At 35.3% G+C, this 15368-nt stretch overlaps 1 protein-coding gene across 1 annotated transcript in view; it reads left to right on the top strand.

Moving 5' to 3' along the window:
* Positions 1–7638: 7638 nt before the first annotated feature.
* Positions 7639–15368, top strand: part of ZPLD1 (zona pellucida like domain containing 1) — a gene marked incomplete at its 5' end in the record, with an annotated part of 36051 nt that continues 28321 nt past the window's right edge. The window contains one exon of the mRNA XM_079156326.1: positions 7639–7774. Within this exon, the coding sequence (XP_079012452.1) occupies positions 7639–7774 (136 nt within the window). The remainder of the gene's footprint in view (positions 7775–15368) is intronic.

A 15368-nucleotide genomic window follows, 5' to 3' on the forward strand; every position in this document is an offset into this window, starting at 1 on the left:
CTGTTAGGGCCGGGAGTATAACTCAGTGGTAGAGCACTAGCTCAGCTTGTGCAAGGCCCTGGTTTCAATGCCCAGCACTGCCAAGAAAAGCAAAAGAAATTAAGTTATACTGTTAAACTTTCTTGAAGCACCCTTTACTTTTCTTCCATACCATTACCAAATGTATTGGTAAGTAGATTTTTATGTGTGTGTTACTAGTTTAATGACTGTCTCCTTCTTTCACCTGTAAACTCTGTGATAATAAAGACCATGCTTGTTTTCCTCAGCATTGGGTCCTCTTCACCCAAAGCCTGACACTTAGAAACCGCTCAACAAAAATATGTAGAATAGATAAATGAGGAATGGATTTATGCAGGTATTTCAAATAGTGGAATACTATTAAAAAAGGCTCTTATACTGTTAAGCAAGTGTTGACCAAGACACGAGGTTATATTTTCATTATTCATTATTGGTATCCACAAATATACTTTTGATTATTGGGAAGTGTGTTATATTCAGCCATAATATGTCAGCATGGTGTCCAATGTGATTGGCTACCTTCTGGGCTGTGCCTTCTCAGATATATTTTGTAAATCATCTCTATTAAAAAAGAAATATTTTCATTGTCAAATAGTCATACTAATAGTCAACTGTCTAGTTAGAGGGCAACGGACATTTAGATAACTAGTTAAATTATCATTTTATTATTAAGCTGTGATTAATCACACATCAAGAAGGATGAAGGAAGTCAAGGTACTATAATACACCCTCAAAGTTGTTTCAGAATAATAAAGCGTGTGAGTATCCTAAAAAGGAACCTAGTGAATTATTATGAAAACGCTTTCAAAGTGAGTAGTTCAATCTGTCAGTTCCCCTACTTCCCCAAAACTGAGGTACTAGAATAAATGTTCTAAACTACACACTGCAGATCATTTAATCATCAGATTACTTGAGGAAACCCTCCATAGAAAGACAGATGGGGAAGGCAGGCAAAGGGAAATAAATGAGCACTCACTTCGTGTCAGAGAAAATCGAGGTAGGCTTTTCCCTCAGGAGCAGACTTTAGCATTCATATTTCCTCGTGGTATACATCAGCATCTTCAGAACCATAACATTTCTGAATGTCTGTTTGATGGCTAAACATATTTCCTTCTTTAAGGCATTATTCTGAAGGTACATGGTGTTTTATTCTTTGTTTAGCAAGACAAGGGCACTCTAAATTAAAGAATGTTTATATAGATAATAACGGATATATCAGATGACAATTTTATATTTTCATTTTTCTTTTAATATATATGTTGCTTTTAATGTCCAAGAGCAACTTAGAAATAAAGAATATAGAGCTTTAGTCTAGGAACCCCATCAAAAACCATGTTTCTTTATTAAAGAGTTATGATCTCTAGCACTTTAAAACTTGTGATTTTGGAGAGTAAGCCAGTATGTCCTTTTTCTCCAGAGGGAGGACTGTGTAACCCCTTGATGCTTAACTCGGCAAGACTGCCTACCTGCAAAGTGGCAGTGTCTCTTTGCCTAGGCTTGATGGTCACTTCTGAGGCTGGAGGAAGCCTTCATTTCTTTAACTTAAACTTTGACCTCCATTGAAAGCACACATTTCTTCTTCTCCCTTTTTCTGCGAGTGTTTTGAACAACTTTCAGTCGTTTAAGGCTTAGTGAATTGCTTCTGATCTTTCTTGGATGGGTGATACAGAAGCCCTGGGAATGAGGCTATGCCTTCTGCAGGGACCTCACATCTTGCAGAGAAGCTGGGTGAAAATGCAGAGGAAGCCAGGGGATGAGAGGGCTGGGGCATTACCAATGCCAAAGAACCCGTTTTGGATTTTTGTGAATCTGTATTTTTGTAAACTCGTCTCTAATTTTATAAAATCAGCTTTAGGTTAGTTTAGGAAGAGCCTGCCCTCGGGACTCCATCTCCTCTCTGGTCCCTTCCTTTCTCTCTCTTTCTGCTTCTTGGCTGCCATGAACTGAGCAGGGTAACACTCCCACACCCTTCTGCCAGATGTTTCTTCCTTGTAACCAGCTGACCAAGGGCTGAAACCTAATCTCCAGAATTTGCTTTTGTCAGGTGTTCGTCACAACAATGACGTGCTGACTAACACATATCACTAAAGTAGAGGAAGGAGACTGGGGGCCGGGGAGGAAAAGAAAGGGGAGGGAAAAGAAGAGGTACTGGGGATTTAAATTTGCCAAATCGTACTCCTCTGTTGTGTGCATGTAGAATATGCAACCACAAATCACACTATATTGTGTAATTATAATGAATTAATAAAAAGGAAATGAGGGAAAAGAAATGATGTTTGGTTTGAATTTTATATTTTCCTCTCAACTGTAACAGTATCCTACATGTTGGCCTATACGAAGGAAATACTATTAAGGGACCATGAAACCTTGATAAATTGTTGAGTCTATTTGTCTCAGCAAAAGTTATTTCTTGAGTAGATAAAGATACTTTTGAACATGTTCACTTTTCTTTCAGGTCACAGGGGTTCTATTTAATAAATTACTTTTCTCTGGCACTAAGAGCCACCCTTATTCCTTTGAAAAGGTTAATGCAGCTTTCCAAAGTGTCTGAGTTATTCCCAGAGAACAATTTATGCACTAAAAAAGTCTTTTTTATTTGGTAAGTGCCTAAATAGGAAAAAATAGTAAAGTACAAATTGAAGACAGAAGATCTGGTGGTTTATAATTGAAGATTTTTCCTCCCAAGATTTATTTACATGAATTGATTATATATCTCTGGTTATCCCAGGTGAAATTTCAATACTCCTTCCCTTTCACTCAGAACATCCTATTATTCTTCTTGTTTTATTTTTATTCATAGTATTTATCACAAATATACTCCATACTTTACTTACGGAGTTTGGTACTTTCTGACTTCTCTTACTGGAATGTAAGTCTTTTTACAAAAAGTTTTTTAGTTGCTTTACCTCTGCCCCTTTGACAGTGTCAGGCACAAGCAAGCATTCAATAATTACTTAATAAATGACTGCAAGAATAAATCTACATTGATCAATTCACCAAGTAAATATCAAATTTCCATTTGATTAGTGCTGCATGCATCATTTTCTGGAAGGCAGTTTCACACAATGGTTGGGGTGCTTTCTGGCATCACTGTGTTTGGCCTTGAATCCTGCATCTAACACTGACTGCTTAGCCCTGGGAAAGTTACTTAACTTTTCAGAAACTTTGTTTTCTTTATCCCAGAATAAAGAGAATACAATTACCTGTTTCATGATTATAAAATAGGCATAAAGTTCTTAAAACATTCTGGGTAAGGAGTCAGTCCTTAAATATCACTAGTATTATCATTAAACCAATTCGTGAAAAGAAAAATATTCTTTATGCACTCATTGCTTAAATGAAATAAGTCATGACACTTATGTAGATACTAACAATATTTTGCCACAATCATCTGAATTATTTAGTTCAAACCATATTTAAAGCCTACATTATTAATATAATTTACTTTCTGAAAATTAGCATGGCATTCATTTTATTTATTTTATTTAACAAACTCCAGTGAAGTCAAAAAGAGTAGTGTAATAATTCCAAAGGTCAAGCTCAGTTTTGAATTCTGCTGTGCTATTTAGTAGGTCTGTGACCCTAGACAAATCAATTAAAACCTTTAAACTTCAGCTTTCATATTAGTAGCATGAGTAAAAATAAACTCTACATAGTAGTTGAATGTTAAACATAGCACTGTGCCTGGTATATGATAAATCTCAATAAAGAGAAGGTTAAAAAAAGATTATAATAAAATGTGGAGAACAGTATTTATACCAGAAGTGTATTAATGTGTATAAAATTGAGTGAGTTGAAAATGAAATTGTATTTTTCAGACTCCAAATTCAATCCTACATAAATAATTTAAAATTCATATTTTGGAAGAAGTTATCATTGTACAAGGAAATTTGAATAAAAAATGAGATTCTATTTGACAGCAGATCACTTAGCATATGACTTCCTTCATACTGCTGAATATAAAACACAAAGCCCATCATGACCAGTTTAAGAGATATGGTTGTCTCTTTAAATCAACACTTCTGAATTTTTAAAAAATTCAACAATTTATATACCATCCTCTTTTTCCTCCCTATTCTAATCAATTTAAATTTATGAAGGTCCTATGTAAGAAAAACAAAACCCTTATGTACACATATCTCCAAGGTTATTATCTAAGAATATTATTAATATTGTATAAGATTGGCTGTGTTAGGTGGTCTTGTAAATCACTGTTTGCACCCAAGCAGGAGTATTGGTTGCTGCACTTAAATATAGTGGAGAAGACGGGAAATGCTTCTTCTGAGATTCTCTGACAGGAGTTTGCTAGAGCCACAGTGGGGACATGAGGGTCTCAGTTCATCACAGAGAAGACCAGTGTATCACTAAGCTTTTTACCCAGATTGGGATTGGAATAGTTGTGTCTATAATTGCACCTGTCCAAGAACTAGGGAGTAACCAGGACACTATGTTTGATGAGTGTAAAGAGTCTTAATATGGTCCTCAAGTCCCAAGCAATTATTTCCATTTCAGGAAAAATTTAAAAAAGGAATTTTGGTAAGGTGGTACCTCCAAGTTTGCTACTATGTATCGAAGCTTGGGTTTTCTATACAGAGACAAAATGATGGAAGTAGGTTGAGCATGGGAAGTTTTCAAATTAGTGGTTCATCACTTTCTTTTAACTAGTAGGTAGAATACAAGTTAAATGTATTAACTGAAAATTCCGTAAACACTACCAACATTATACAGATTCAAAATATGATCCTGCCCATATAAGAGATGTGGATGTCTTTTAAAAATTCCTGTTACTGTACTTTAACATTAAAATACAAATCAGTATCAATATCATTATAAATCAAATAATGTGACTCAACTAATAAGGGCTGTTCCTAGCCCATGGGACTTCCTTGTGTCTCAGTCTAGCTCCAGAGCACAAGACTTGGCCAAAGGAGCTTAGGCCTAGTCACTGTCCTTTCTCTTGGTTGTCCCTGTGCAGTACACAACTTGCACCACAATATGTAGTGGCCCTGAAACTTAAGATTTCAATGCCTTTTATATTCTCAGACTATGCCACCATCTTTGTGAATTCAAAGCTTATAAATTCTCATGATCATAATCTTGACTTTCATATGATAAGCTAAAGAATGGATGAAGAATGATTTGAATTCATACTGGCTGATACCAAAATCAATATATTTTCTGTTAGAGCAAGTTACCTTTTACTAATGCCTCTTTGTTAAAAAGAAAAATGCTTATTAAAAGTTTTAATCTCCATGACAGTGCTGGAGCTTTTGTGTAAAGTGTGAAAGAGGGAGGCATGCCATTTTTGGATAACCTCAATTCTCTTCTTAAGTTGTAAGGCTAAGACTTTATTCAGACTCTCAGTAAGCTATTTTAATTAGCATGAGATTTCCATCAATCTTTGATAACACACACACATACATATAGTATCTAGTTTAGTCTATAATAATTTTTTTTACTGTTGTCATAATGACAAATTAGGACCTCTCCCATTTTTAATAAAATAATTTTTCCCTTATAATGACCAAATTGTAAAAGGCATCTATTTTAAAATTGCATGAATGGCGTAAGAATTTGTTCATTCATTTTCAGTAGAAAAGATTAAGAGTACAAAATTTGAAAAGCTAAATTAAAAAAAAAAGAAAAACAGTTGAGGTGATAAATGACAACCAAAAGAATCCCTAAACGTACTTGATAAAAGATAATGTTCAGGTAGCTCATGCAGTCAACTTTATCAGAAAGATCTGGAGTTGAATTGTATTTCCCTCATTTGTTTTCCATGTTACTTAAACTACTGAAACTCATTGTTCCTTCTGTCCGTGGAATGGTAATTCCAACCTCCCCTAATCATTATAAGGAATATAAGTGAGAGCTGTTGGGTAAATGACCTGACATACCTTGAGTGCTAAGTGCATATCCAGTAAGTGTTTTCCTCTTATGAGCAAATATAAAAGCTAAGAAGTATTTCCATATATCACAAATAACTCACCAACTTAAATCTCTGGCTGTGAATCCTTAGGACACCACTGTATGCTGGGAACAACAATGTGGGTCTTGAAACTCCAGCTTCCTCTGGGGATTAATGGAACCCATCATGAAGACCAGTGGCAGGGTACAGAGTAGATATTAGATATGTGTGGGTGCAGAATTCAGAACCAAACTGCTCACTTCCCTAGGGGTCTTCCAGAGACTCCAAAATGTCAGGGCTGTCTTATTCTATTTTCAGTGCCTTGAGGAACTAGACAATAATGGTATAGATGTGGTCAACAGAAAGCAGGTGTGGGTCAGCCATTTGTGTGAGCCTTCTGTTTATGGCCTGTCCCACGGGTTCAGAACTAACCAGACATGTCTGTTCTTCCCAAAGTCATTATGCTTGTGACTGAAAAGTATGTTATGATGCCAAAGGGAGGAAGCTCCTGTTGAATTAATTTTTTTCAGTCTATTTTTGAGAGTAAACTCCTGCCTTCCTTTCCCACATCCTCACCAAAGTGACTTTGTTCACCAGGAACTTGTTATTCTAAATGATGACACAGAAGCAAGATGTATTTCCTTCCTTTTGCTAAAGATTTGATTAATTATCCAGGGCAGATATTTAAGGACAGCTAAAATCCTATTTTCACCCTAGAACCCAAGCTTTTAAAATGCACTCAATTTTTTGCATAAACCTTTACAATTTTATTTTCTTCTTGTTTTTGTGCATGGACCAAAACCACCAACCTGAAAGACATTTTTTTCAGCAGACAAACTATGCTGTGAGAACAAGTTGGGCCCTTCTGGAAGATGCTGTAATGAATCAGGCTAATTAAAGGGTACCCAGGAAAATATCTATTAAATATGAGACTGACTGGTATTTTAAGTATTAAAGACAATTTTCATTTATTTGTTCAACCTACATTAACATCTTTAAAAAACAATTTCCACCACCTTATCCTGAGTTCCATGTTCTCACACATCCACATCAGAACTTATTTCTCATCAAGGGCAGTTATTGGAGGACTATGATCTTCACCAATACTGTTTCCCTGTTCTCCCTTTTGATTTATCCATGCATTTCCTGAGAAAAATTATACCCAAACCCTTGATTTTTGAGAGGTTGGAGTAGTTCTTGAATTTCTTTGTTTAGAGAATTTTTTTTTACATTATTTGGTCAGGAAGAGATTGAAAATTCTCTCATTGTGAGTTGAGTGTTGGAATCCTTTGGCGTGAAGTATGTTGATATTGCAAATAACCAGTTGTCTCTAAATTGGTGAATCTGCCCAGCTGTGCTGCCAGATGTTTGGTTTGAGTTCTCCCTATTTATAGTAAGTTTTTTCTGTTTTATTTATGACTTATACCTTAGCTTTTTTAGTACAGAAGTCAGAATTTCTCACCCTTAGAAAACTTAAGCCAAATAATGAAAATAATATTAAAATATTATAACTCAAATCTCTGCTTTCATTTTTGTTAATTATTTCTGATAATCCATGAGACCTTTAGTGAGCTTTGACTGCATGGAAATTTGAGTAAACCTTTATCATTTTATTTTCTTTTTGCATTCTGTGCATGGTCCCTTATCCAAAAGTGAATTGAGATTAGCTTTGGTCCTTCCAGCACCTTGGAGTGAAGGCTGGTGATGACAACATGATAAATAACTCTTTTCTAGGTGCTGCAATGGAACAAATATGGCTGCTGCTGCTTCTAACAATTAGAGTGCTTCCAGTATCTACTCAGTTCAATGGTTACAACTGTGATGCCAACCTCCACAGTAGATTTCCTGGTAAGCCGGAACTTAATCTATTCTCTAATTGCTTCTGAAAGGAGTGATTATGTTCCAATAGTAAATCATTAAAATACATGGGGAAAACAGGGGTCTCTCCTTTTTCATTAAAGAGATATGAACAAATGCAAATGATTAGAGACATTTTTCTGGAGTTATAATTTATATCCACATTAACATACAAAGTGTTCATCAAAGTTAATATTATTATAATGGCTGTTTGCAAGTGTAAAAAAAGATTGACTGGTGGGTAGTAAAATTGGGAGAGGCTAATTTCATTCAAAAATTTGCCTGATGACTTTTTTTATAAGTTATTTTGATTTTTAAAAATTACACTTATCTGCAAATAGATTTATTTAGGAATAATGTTTAAGAAAATGATTATGAAATGTTTGTGACACCCCGAAAACACTCTGTCAATGAGATGTTAGTCAGCATTAAAGTACACAGATCAGTTGCAGGATGAATTCACAGAAACCCATTAAGTTGTAACAGACATGAGATTCTGACCATAATGGTGGACATGTTCCCCAGCTTTCTAAAATCTGCACTCAGTGAGAAGGTTCTGCACATTGCATTAAAGTATTTGTCATTTAATATTAACTAGAGTTATAGAACCATGGTTCAACACTTATAAAATAAAGATTAGAGAATCGGAAACTACTTTTCCATGTCTGCCATGAAAACTGAATACCTTGGGCTATGTTGTGCTTTCTCTAAATCTGTGCTTGGAGCATGGTAGCACAAAGCACACCTGCATGAAGCAAAGGGAAGGAAGTTACAAGTGAGAGTTCTACCTCAGAATAAAGCCCAGCTTGTATCTGAATGTTGTCCTGAACTCAGAAGTCCAAGTTCATGGCATGTGCAGTAACACAGAAGTCACGGTGGGGAGTGCTTAAAGGTAAGGCTAGACTGTGTGCGAAGTCGAATTGCTTATGGTTTTGAATATCACAAATTAATTCTTTCCTTACTTGTTTTTATTATGGAAAATTCAAGCATATGAAAATGGAGATTTTTTTAAAAGCCTTCATACTTATCATCTAACTTTATCAATTATCAAAAATTTATAAATTTTATTTCTTCTCTCTTTCCTCATCACTTCCATCCATGGAATATTTTAAAGGAAATTCATTATTCATGCTCTGGTGTGTATAGCTAATGGAAAAGAAATTTACTTCATGTATACATCCAATATATTTAATAATTCCTTGATGTCTGCTGATACTCAGCTAAGCTGCCTCTCATTTTGTTGCTTGTTCGATAGATTTCTGACATTGGATTTCACTGACTGCAACTCTGAGGTATCACTCAGTATGCTTCTCTTTGCCTGTGTGGTCTAAAAATTAATTAAAGCTAGAGGTTTGAGGAAATGTAGGTTCAATTGTTTTGGCAAGAATGTTTTGTCTATCATATGGTATAATGAAAGTGTTCTGCTTTCATTTTGTAGACAGTGCAGAGTCACTGAATCTTTTTTAGAGATATGTTTTAAGAGGCTTGATGTGTTCACAATGGTATGAATCTACATGGTGCACAACCATAGAAACAAAAAGTTGTACCGCATCTGTGTACAGTGAATCAAAATGCAGTCTTTAAAAATAAAAATAAAAAATAAAAAAAGAACAAGTGAGAGTGTATTCAGTCATCTTCTGGAGTCCATTATTCCAAGTAAAGCACAATTATATGTTGGGAAATATAATTGGAAACAAAATCTTCTCCCAATCCTCAAATCCTCTCCATCAAGGTGGTAGAGAAAGAAAATACTTCTATCATTGAAGAAGCATTAAACTCAGAATGTCATGAACATCACAGGCAATCACAGGTAAGAGATTGCAAAGACAGAAAAATCTCACCCTTTTATATAGCCAAGCAGATGCAGCCCATTACATATATGTTTTCAAGATAAGCAATAACTGGTCTTCAAGTAAGAGAACTTGACAGCACCATTTGTCACACATCCTAAATCCACCTGGTAATTGGGGTGACCATCTGTGTTAGCTTATTGGTTTTATCCAGTAGAAAAATTAACTTCTTATGTCTTTATGATAGGAGGTAGTTTTGTACTTTTCAGCAAGTCTTACACTGAAGTCAGGCTCCCACATTCTCCCAGAAACTGGGAGATGGGGGTGTCATTTCCCTTGATATTAACATTTCTAAGACATGACTCCCAGGTCCTTGAGAAAGACATCACTGGATCATAAGTTTTATGAAAGTCTTATCTTATTTTCAAAGGGATTTATATATATTTCAAAGAGGGGAGAAAGTACTTACAAATTCTAAGATCTCTAAAGTAAATGCTTTAAGCCAAGAGGGGGGAGAAGTTTTTTATTTTCAACAGGGAAAGTCAAGCTTCATATTTTAATTTGGATTTTTCTTTCAAATATTAGCACTTTTAGTAGTGTCTGACTCAAGCCAGAGATATCTAAACTTTCCTAACACATATACAAAGATACCCATCATACGTGTTGTTACAATTAAAGATTTGTATTTGGAAAATAAACTAAAATTCAAATACATTAGAATTTCCAGAAGAGAATTTAAGTTTTAGAGGTATTATTTAATACCCATTTTTTTTTTTTTTATGTTGTTTTCAGGAAGAACAGAATGAACGAATAAAGCCTAAAGGTTAATTGCTCATTGCCCTCTTGACTTTTGGCTTCTGTTCCACTCAGGATCATCCGTGATGTCATTAGGAGCTCCACAAGCTGCTCAAACCTGAGCAGTGAGACAGAATGAGAATGAGTCTGGGAAAGGAAAGGGGCTATCTAAATGCAAAGCAATGTTAATAATGAGGAGAGTAATCATCTCACCCTATCTGACCTTTGCTGTTTCGTGACATTAGAATTATTTTCTTTAATTTCCATGGCATTTATTCTTGGGCCAAGATAACCCCCATGCTCTAATTTATTTAAATTTAAAGAGATACCCTCTAACTTTCAAGGTAGTTAACTCTTGACTACCCAAGCTAATAGCTAGGAGAAACCCTCATTCTTCACTGAAATTATAGTTGTGCTCTTCCCTGAATAACATTCAAAATACAATTGACTTTCAGAGTACCAAAAAGCTATTTTGTCAGGTAAAATCTACAGATCAATGCACCTGGCCTCTGTAATTAATGGATGCCTTCTGATACTAACCCCTGGTTTTGGACAGGAGTGGTGTAGGAGACTTAGGCTAAACTTACAGATTTCTATAGAGGTATTTAATCATACAGGTGTGACCAAAGGGTAAGTGGATTTTTGGTGACAGGAACTTAAAGGCCTGACGCTGTCTTATGATGAACTAAAATGTTATAAGAAACCCATTTTAAGTCTGTGCTTTATATCTTGTAGTTTGTTTTTCATTTAAAATAACACTAATAAGGAAGGAAACAATATGCTCCATATGTTGAGTGGTAGGCACATCATAAAATTCCCTCTTTTACTCTTCTCAACAAACACACAATGTCTTTTTAAAATCTCTCTTCAGAGTAGGAAACTGAGGATTAGAAATTGCTTCTAATATTGCAAAGCTAGTAACTGACAAAGATATAAAGCCAGAATCCTTTGTATCAAATGCTTAAACCTAAAAATAAACTTTGAATGGCAGTTTGAAAAAATAACATAGGGATGGAGAATCACAAAGAAAACTTCCATATTAAAGAACCTGAAGTCATCTAACAGGGAAATTTGTTTTCCTTTTCAAGACCTGGTTGACTAAGGGAATACATGGTAATACCTACTAATATTTCAGTAAAACAAAACAACAACAACAACAACAAAAAAAAGAGTTCCAAAGGAAATAAAACTGAGAATCACTGATTTAATGGATAGAATTCATGTGTGGGTTAGGAAAATCAACTAATTTTCTGTTAAACTTTGCTTAACCATTGCATTTTTCTTTGCCCAAAGATGAAGTAAAAGCAGATAATGAAATAATTGTCCCAGGGACTATATTCTGGCCCTCTGTGTGGACAAGAAAGGCCAATTCCCCTGACTTCATGCTCAGTAGCAGTATTTTGGTGTCTGAGTTGTCAGGAGGATGCCTACTTTCTACCTTGCACCTGTGACTACAATTTCTGTTGAGATGAAACAGAGCTGATTCAGGCAGCAATGACTGATCAAATTCTGAATAATCTACAGTGATAAAGTACAGTGAAGAGAGAAGTTAGTAAATTCAGTGACTAGAGAATTCAAGGTCCATACCCTACTTTATTTTAATGAAACTATTTATTGAATTAATTTTATACTTCCTCTGTACAGGTAACACACACACAAACATATATATATATATATATATATATATATATTTTTTTTTTTTTTTTTTTTTTTTTTTTTCCTGCCTGAAAAAGTTGACCAAACATTTCTGGTTCTGAAGTGTGGAGCAGTTAGTATGATTTTAAGTCTGCAAAGTTTGCCTCAGACTACATTCTTTTAGCACTGGAAACAACAGCTTGTATTTGCTAACGAGAAACAGATGTTGTGATGAAAAACTAAGGTGACAAGAAACCTGTTCAACATAGAGCGAAAGCTTGAATTCCTAATCCACTTCAAATTCATCAGCTGTTGGTATTTTGTGTAGATGAAATATCAATACCCCTTTAGGACTTCTTGCTGTTTTAGTACTGAAATCTCAATCTTGTATAAAAACTTGGTGGGTGGAAAGATAAGTTTAAAAATGAGTTAGAATAATGCACATAGCATCTGTTCTTAGTCAATTTGTAAGCTTCTGTAGTACAAATATCACCATGCTCATTTTAGAAATAGAAGCAGAAAATATGTTTAAATTACTCTTAGAATCTACTAAGATGGTATAAATTAGTATTAAAATATTTATTGGAGCCCAGGAAGTACATTATTGCCATATGAAATTTTCTATGTCACTCTGTAGCATACAGATATTTCCTCCTACTATATTGAACAGGCTATTGTTTATACTATCAGTTTTACAACCAATATTTCTCTTAAATACCTGTGGAAACAGTGTATCATGTTCGCATAATCCTTGCATCTGAGAGCATAGTGCCTCCACCTGCTGTCTGTGGACCCCCCAGGATCCCCTGTCTCTTTTCCTTTATTTCAGAAGTCTCCAGCACAGCATCTTACACATGGTCAGGAAGTAGACACTTCCTGGGGACTCCTTGGCTACAGAGGCACAGGCACTACCTTTGCCACCAGTGTTTGTTGTGAAACACTCCTCCACTTGGCATAGTGGGTTTTTGAAGTGGGCCGTTCTGCCTCACCTAGTTTTTAAACTGCTGTGATTTGTGGAATGGGGTAGAAGTGCCAATAGGAGAAGACTGAACTCTGTTGCTCAGGTTGCCATGGGAGCACTGAAATAGACTGAGGCTCCATCTCACAGAGACTTTTATGAGATTCCCTTTCATTGAGATTCAAAATCAGTTAGTTGTCAGATAAGGAAAGGAGTGAGGCATGATTAGTGTCTCTCTCTTCCCTGTCCCTTTACATCTGAACTTGTCTCTCTTGTAAGCATTTGACATACAACTAGATATTTGATGGGCATGCTTAACCCCTCCAAGTGGAATCCACCGAAGGGTTTCTGTTCAGTCAAAATACACAGTTGTGACTTACTAAATCAATTGACTGAAAGACTTGTAACATAGTGTCACCCGGGAGTTTGTGCAAAGCAGAAACTCAGGGCCCCACTTCACATCTACTGAATTAGAATGTGCATTTTTACAAGTTTCTCCAGTGATTCGTTTGCACTGTCAAGTATGAGAAGTGTGTTTAGAGCATGGTCCTCACAATGGTCTTGCTTGCTTTATGAATGAAACCACAGTGTTTGTGCCATCCCCTGCTGCCCATCATGCACTTGTTGCTATTATTGGTGATAGAAATCAGCAAGATATATCATCGTTAAGGGGAAATGTTTAAAGTCATGATTACAACTAATGTAACATAACTAGTTACCAAGACTAATACCAAGACATTAGTTTTTTAGCTAAAAATCTAAAATATGTAAACAAATTGCAAACATCTGCAAATTTCCTAGCATTTAAATGGAGTTTCTCAAACTCACAAAACATTTGATGATCCAGAATATTGATGTTCATTTCAAAATTTAAAAACAGAGGAATCATCTCAGACAGTTGGCAAAGGAAATATGAGCTCTGGACTGTCAAAATGAACCCACCTCAACCACACATATATTCTCAATGTGAATCTTGGAATTTGATATTAAAGAGTTAGACACGATGAATACTATTTATGAAACAATTTTAGTAAATATTTGCCAAGCACCATTAGGTACTCTGGTGAAACCCAGAGTTCTCAATGAGTTCGTAATCTAAAAAGAAAGCTAATATCTACTCCCAGATAAAATGTAAATGATGTAGTAGATTCATAATTGAAGTGTTATGGGATAGGGCACGAGGATGATTGTATTCCATTCAGGGAACATCTCACTGAAGGACAACTTTGTTATGATTTTTCTGGTCTCAGCTTATTTCTATTTTTACCTGAACACTTTTATGGCTAGTTTCAATGTTGGTATGGTTAATTATTGATAATACTGAGTATCTGATGATTCTCAAATTTATGTTTCTTGCTCTGTTCTTTCCCTGACATTTTATACTCATATTTCCAACTACCTGCTCTACATTTCTACTTGAATGTTCCTTAGTCTCTCAAAAACTAAACATCAAATTTCTCATCTCTGACTTCTTTATAAACAGAAATAATTCACTCAAACACCAAAGTTAGAAACCTGACCATCAATGACACCCCTTCTCTTCATTTCATGTTTTAATCAATTTCTTATCAAATTTAGCCAGTTGGAATTACTTCCTTCCTTCCCAACAATCCCCTCCCAAACACCTCTTTCCTACCAGACAGGATTATGGATATGATGCTGTTCACAAGCCTTTACCATTCAGTATCACGCTGTGTTACAACTGGCTGATTTCCTCTGTCTGCTCTTTTCAACCACAAGCTCCTTGAATACTGGAGTATCTTGTTGATGTTTTCATCTTCAGTTTGGCATGGAAACTGACATGTAATACACAATAGGTGCCTTTTTTGACTACTTCGTTGACATGAAGTGGTATGTAGTTTAGATCTTGAAAATAAATAAAGCCAATACTCTCTAGCCTAGTGCAAAATGCAAAGCTGATGACACTGATTTTGTATGTTCAGCTCTTGTGCACCCCCCTTTTTATAATGTAGATTGACCTTCAACATTGCTTTTCGTGCAGATGCTTACTTTCTCAAATTGATAGTGAAGGAACACTTTAAGCAAATCTGGGGGTACTGACATCTTTGTATTGAAGAATATACCTGTGCAAATTGTATGATTAATTGAATTGATCCGTGTCATTATTCCATAATATAATCAGAAAATTTAAGCCATCTGATGCTAGTGAAAGTGTAGCATTTAACAGTACTGAGATGAGATGAAAATGATTCTATATATCAAAAGCTAGTCAACTCTAATCTTCATCAGAATGTTGCTGGATTTAAGCTAGTTGTCTGTGAAATTGTTGAAAGATGGAAGTTTAGATCTGCTTGTCAGATAGATGTATGATATATTGCAAATATATTGTCTAAAGATGAAGGTGGGAATAATGTTTTTAGGAATAGGACAACTGGTGACAAAGAAG

This window comes from Sciurus vulgaris (assembly GCF_902686455.1).
Source record: "Sciurus vulgaris genome assembly, chromosome: 10".
In the NCBI taxonomy this organism is placed as follows: domain Eukaryota; kingdom Metazoa; phylum Chordata; class Mammalia; order Rodentia; family Sciuridae; genus Sciurus; species Sciurus vulgaris.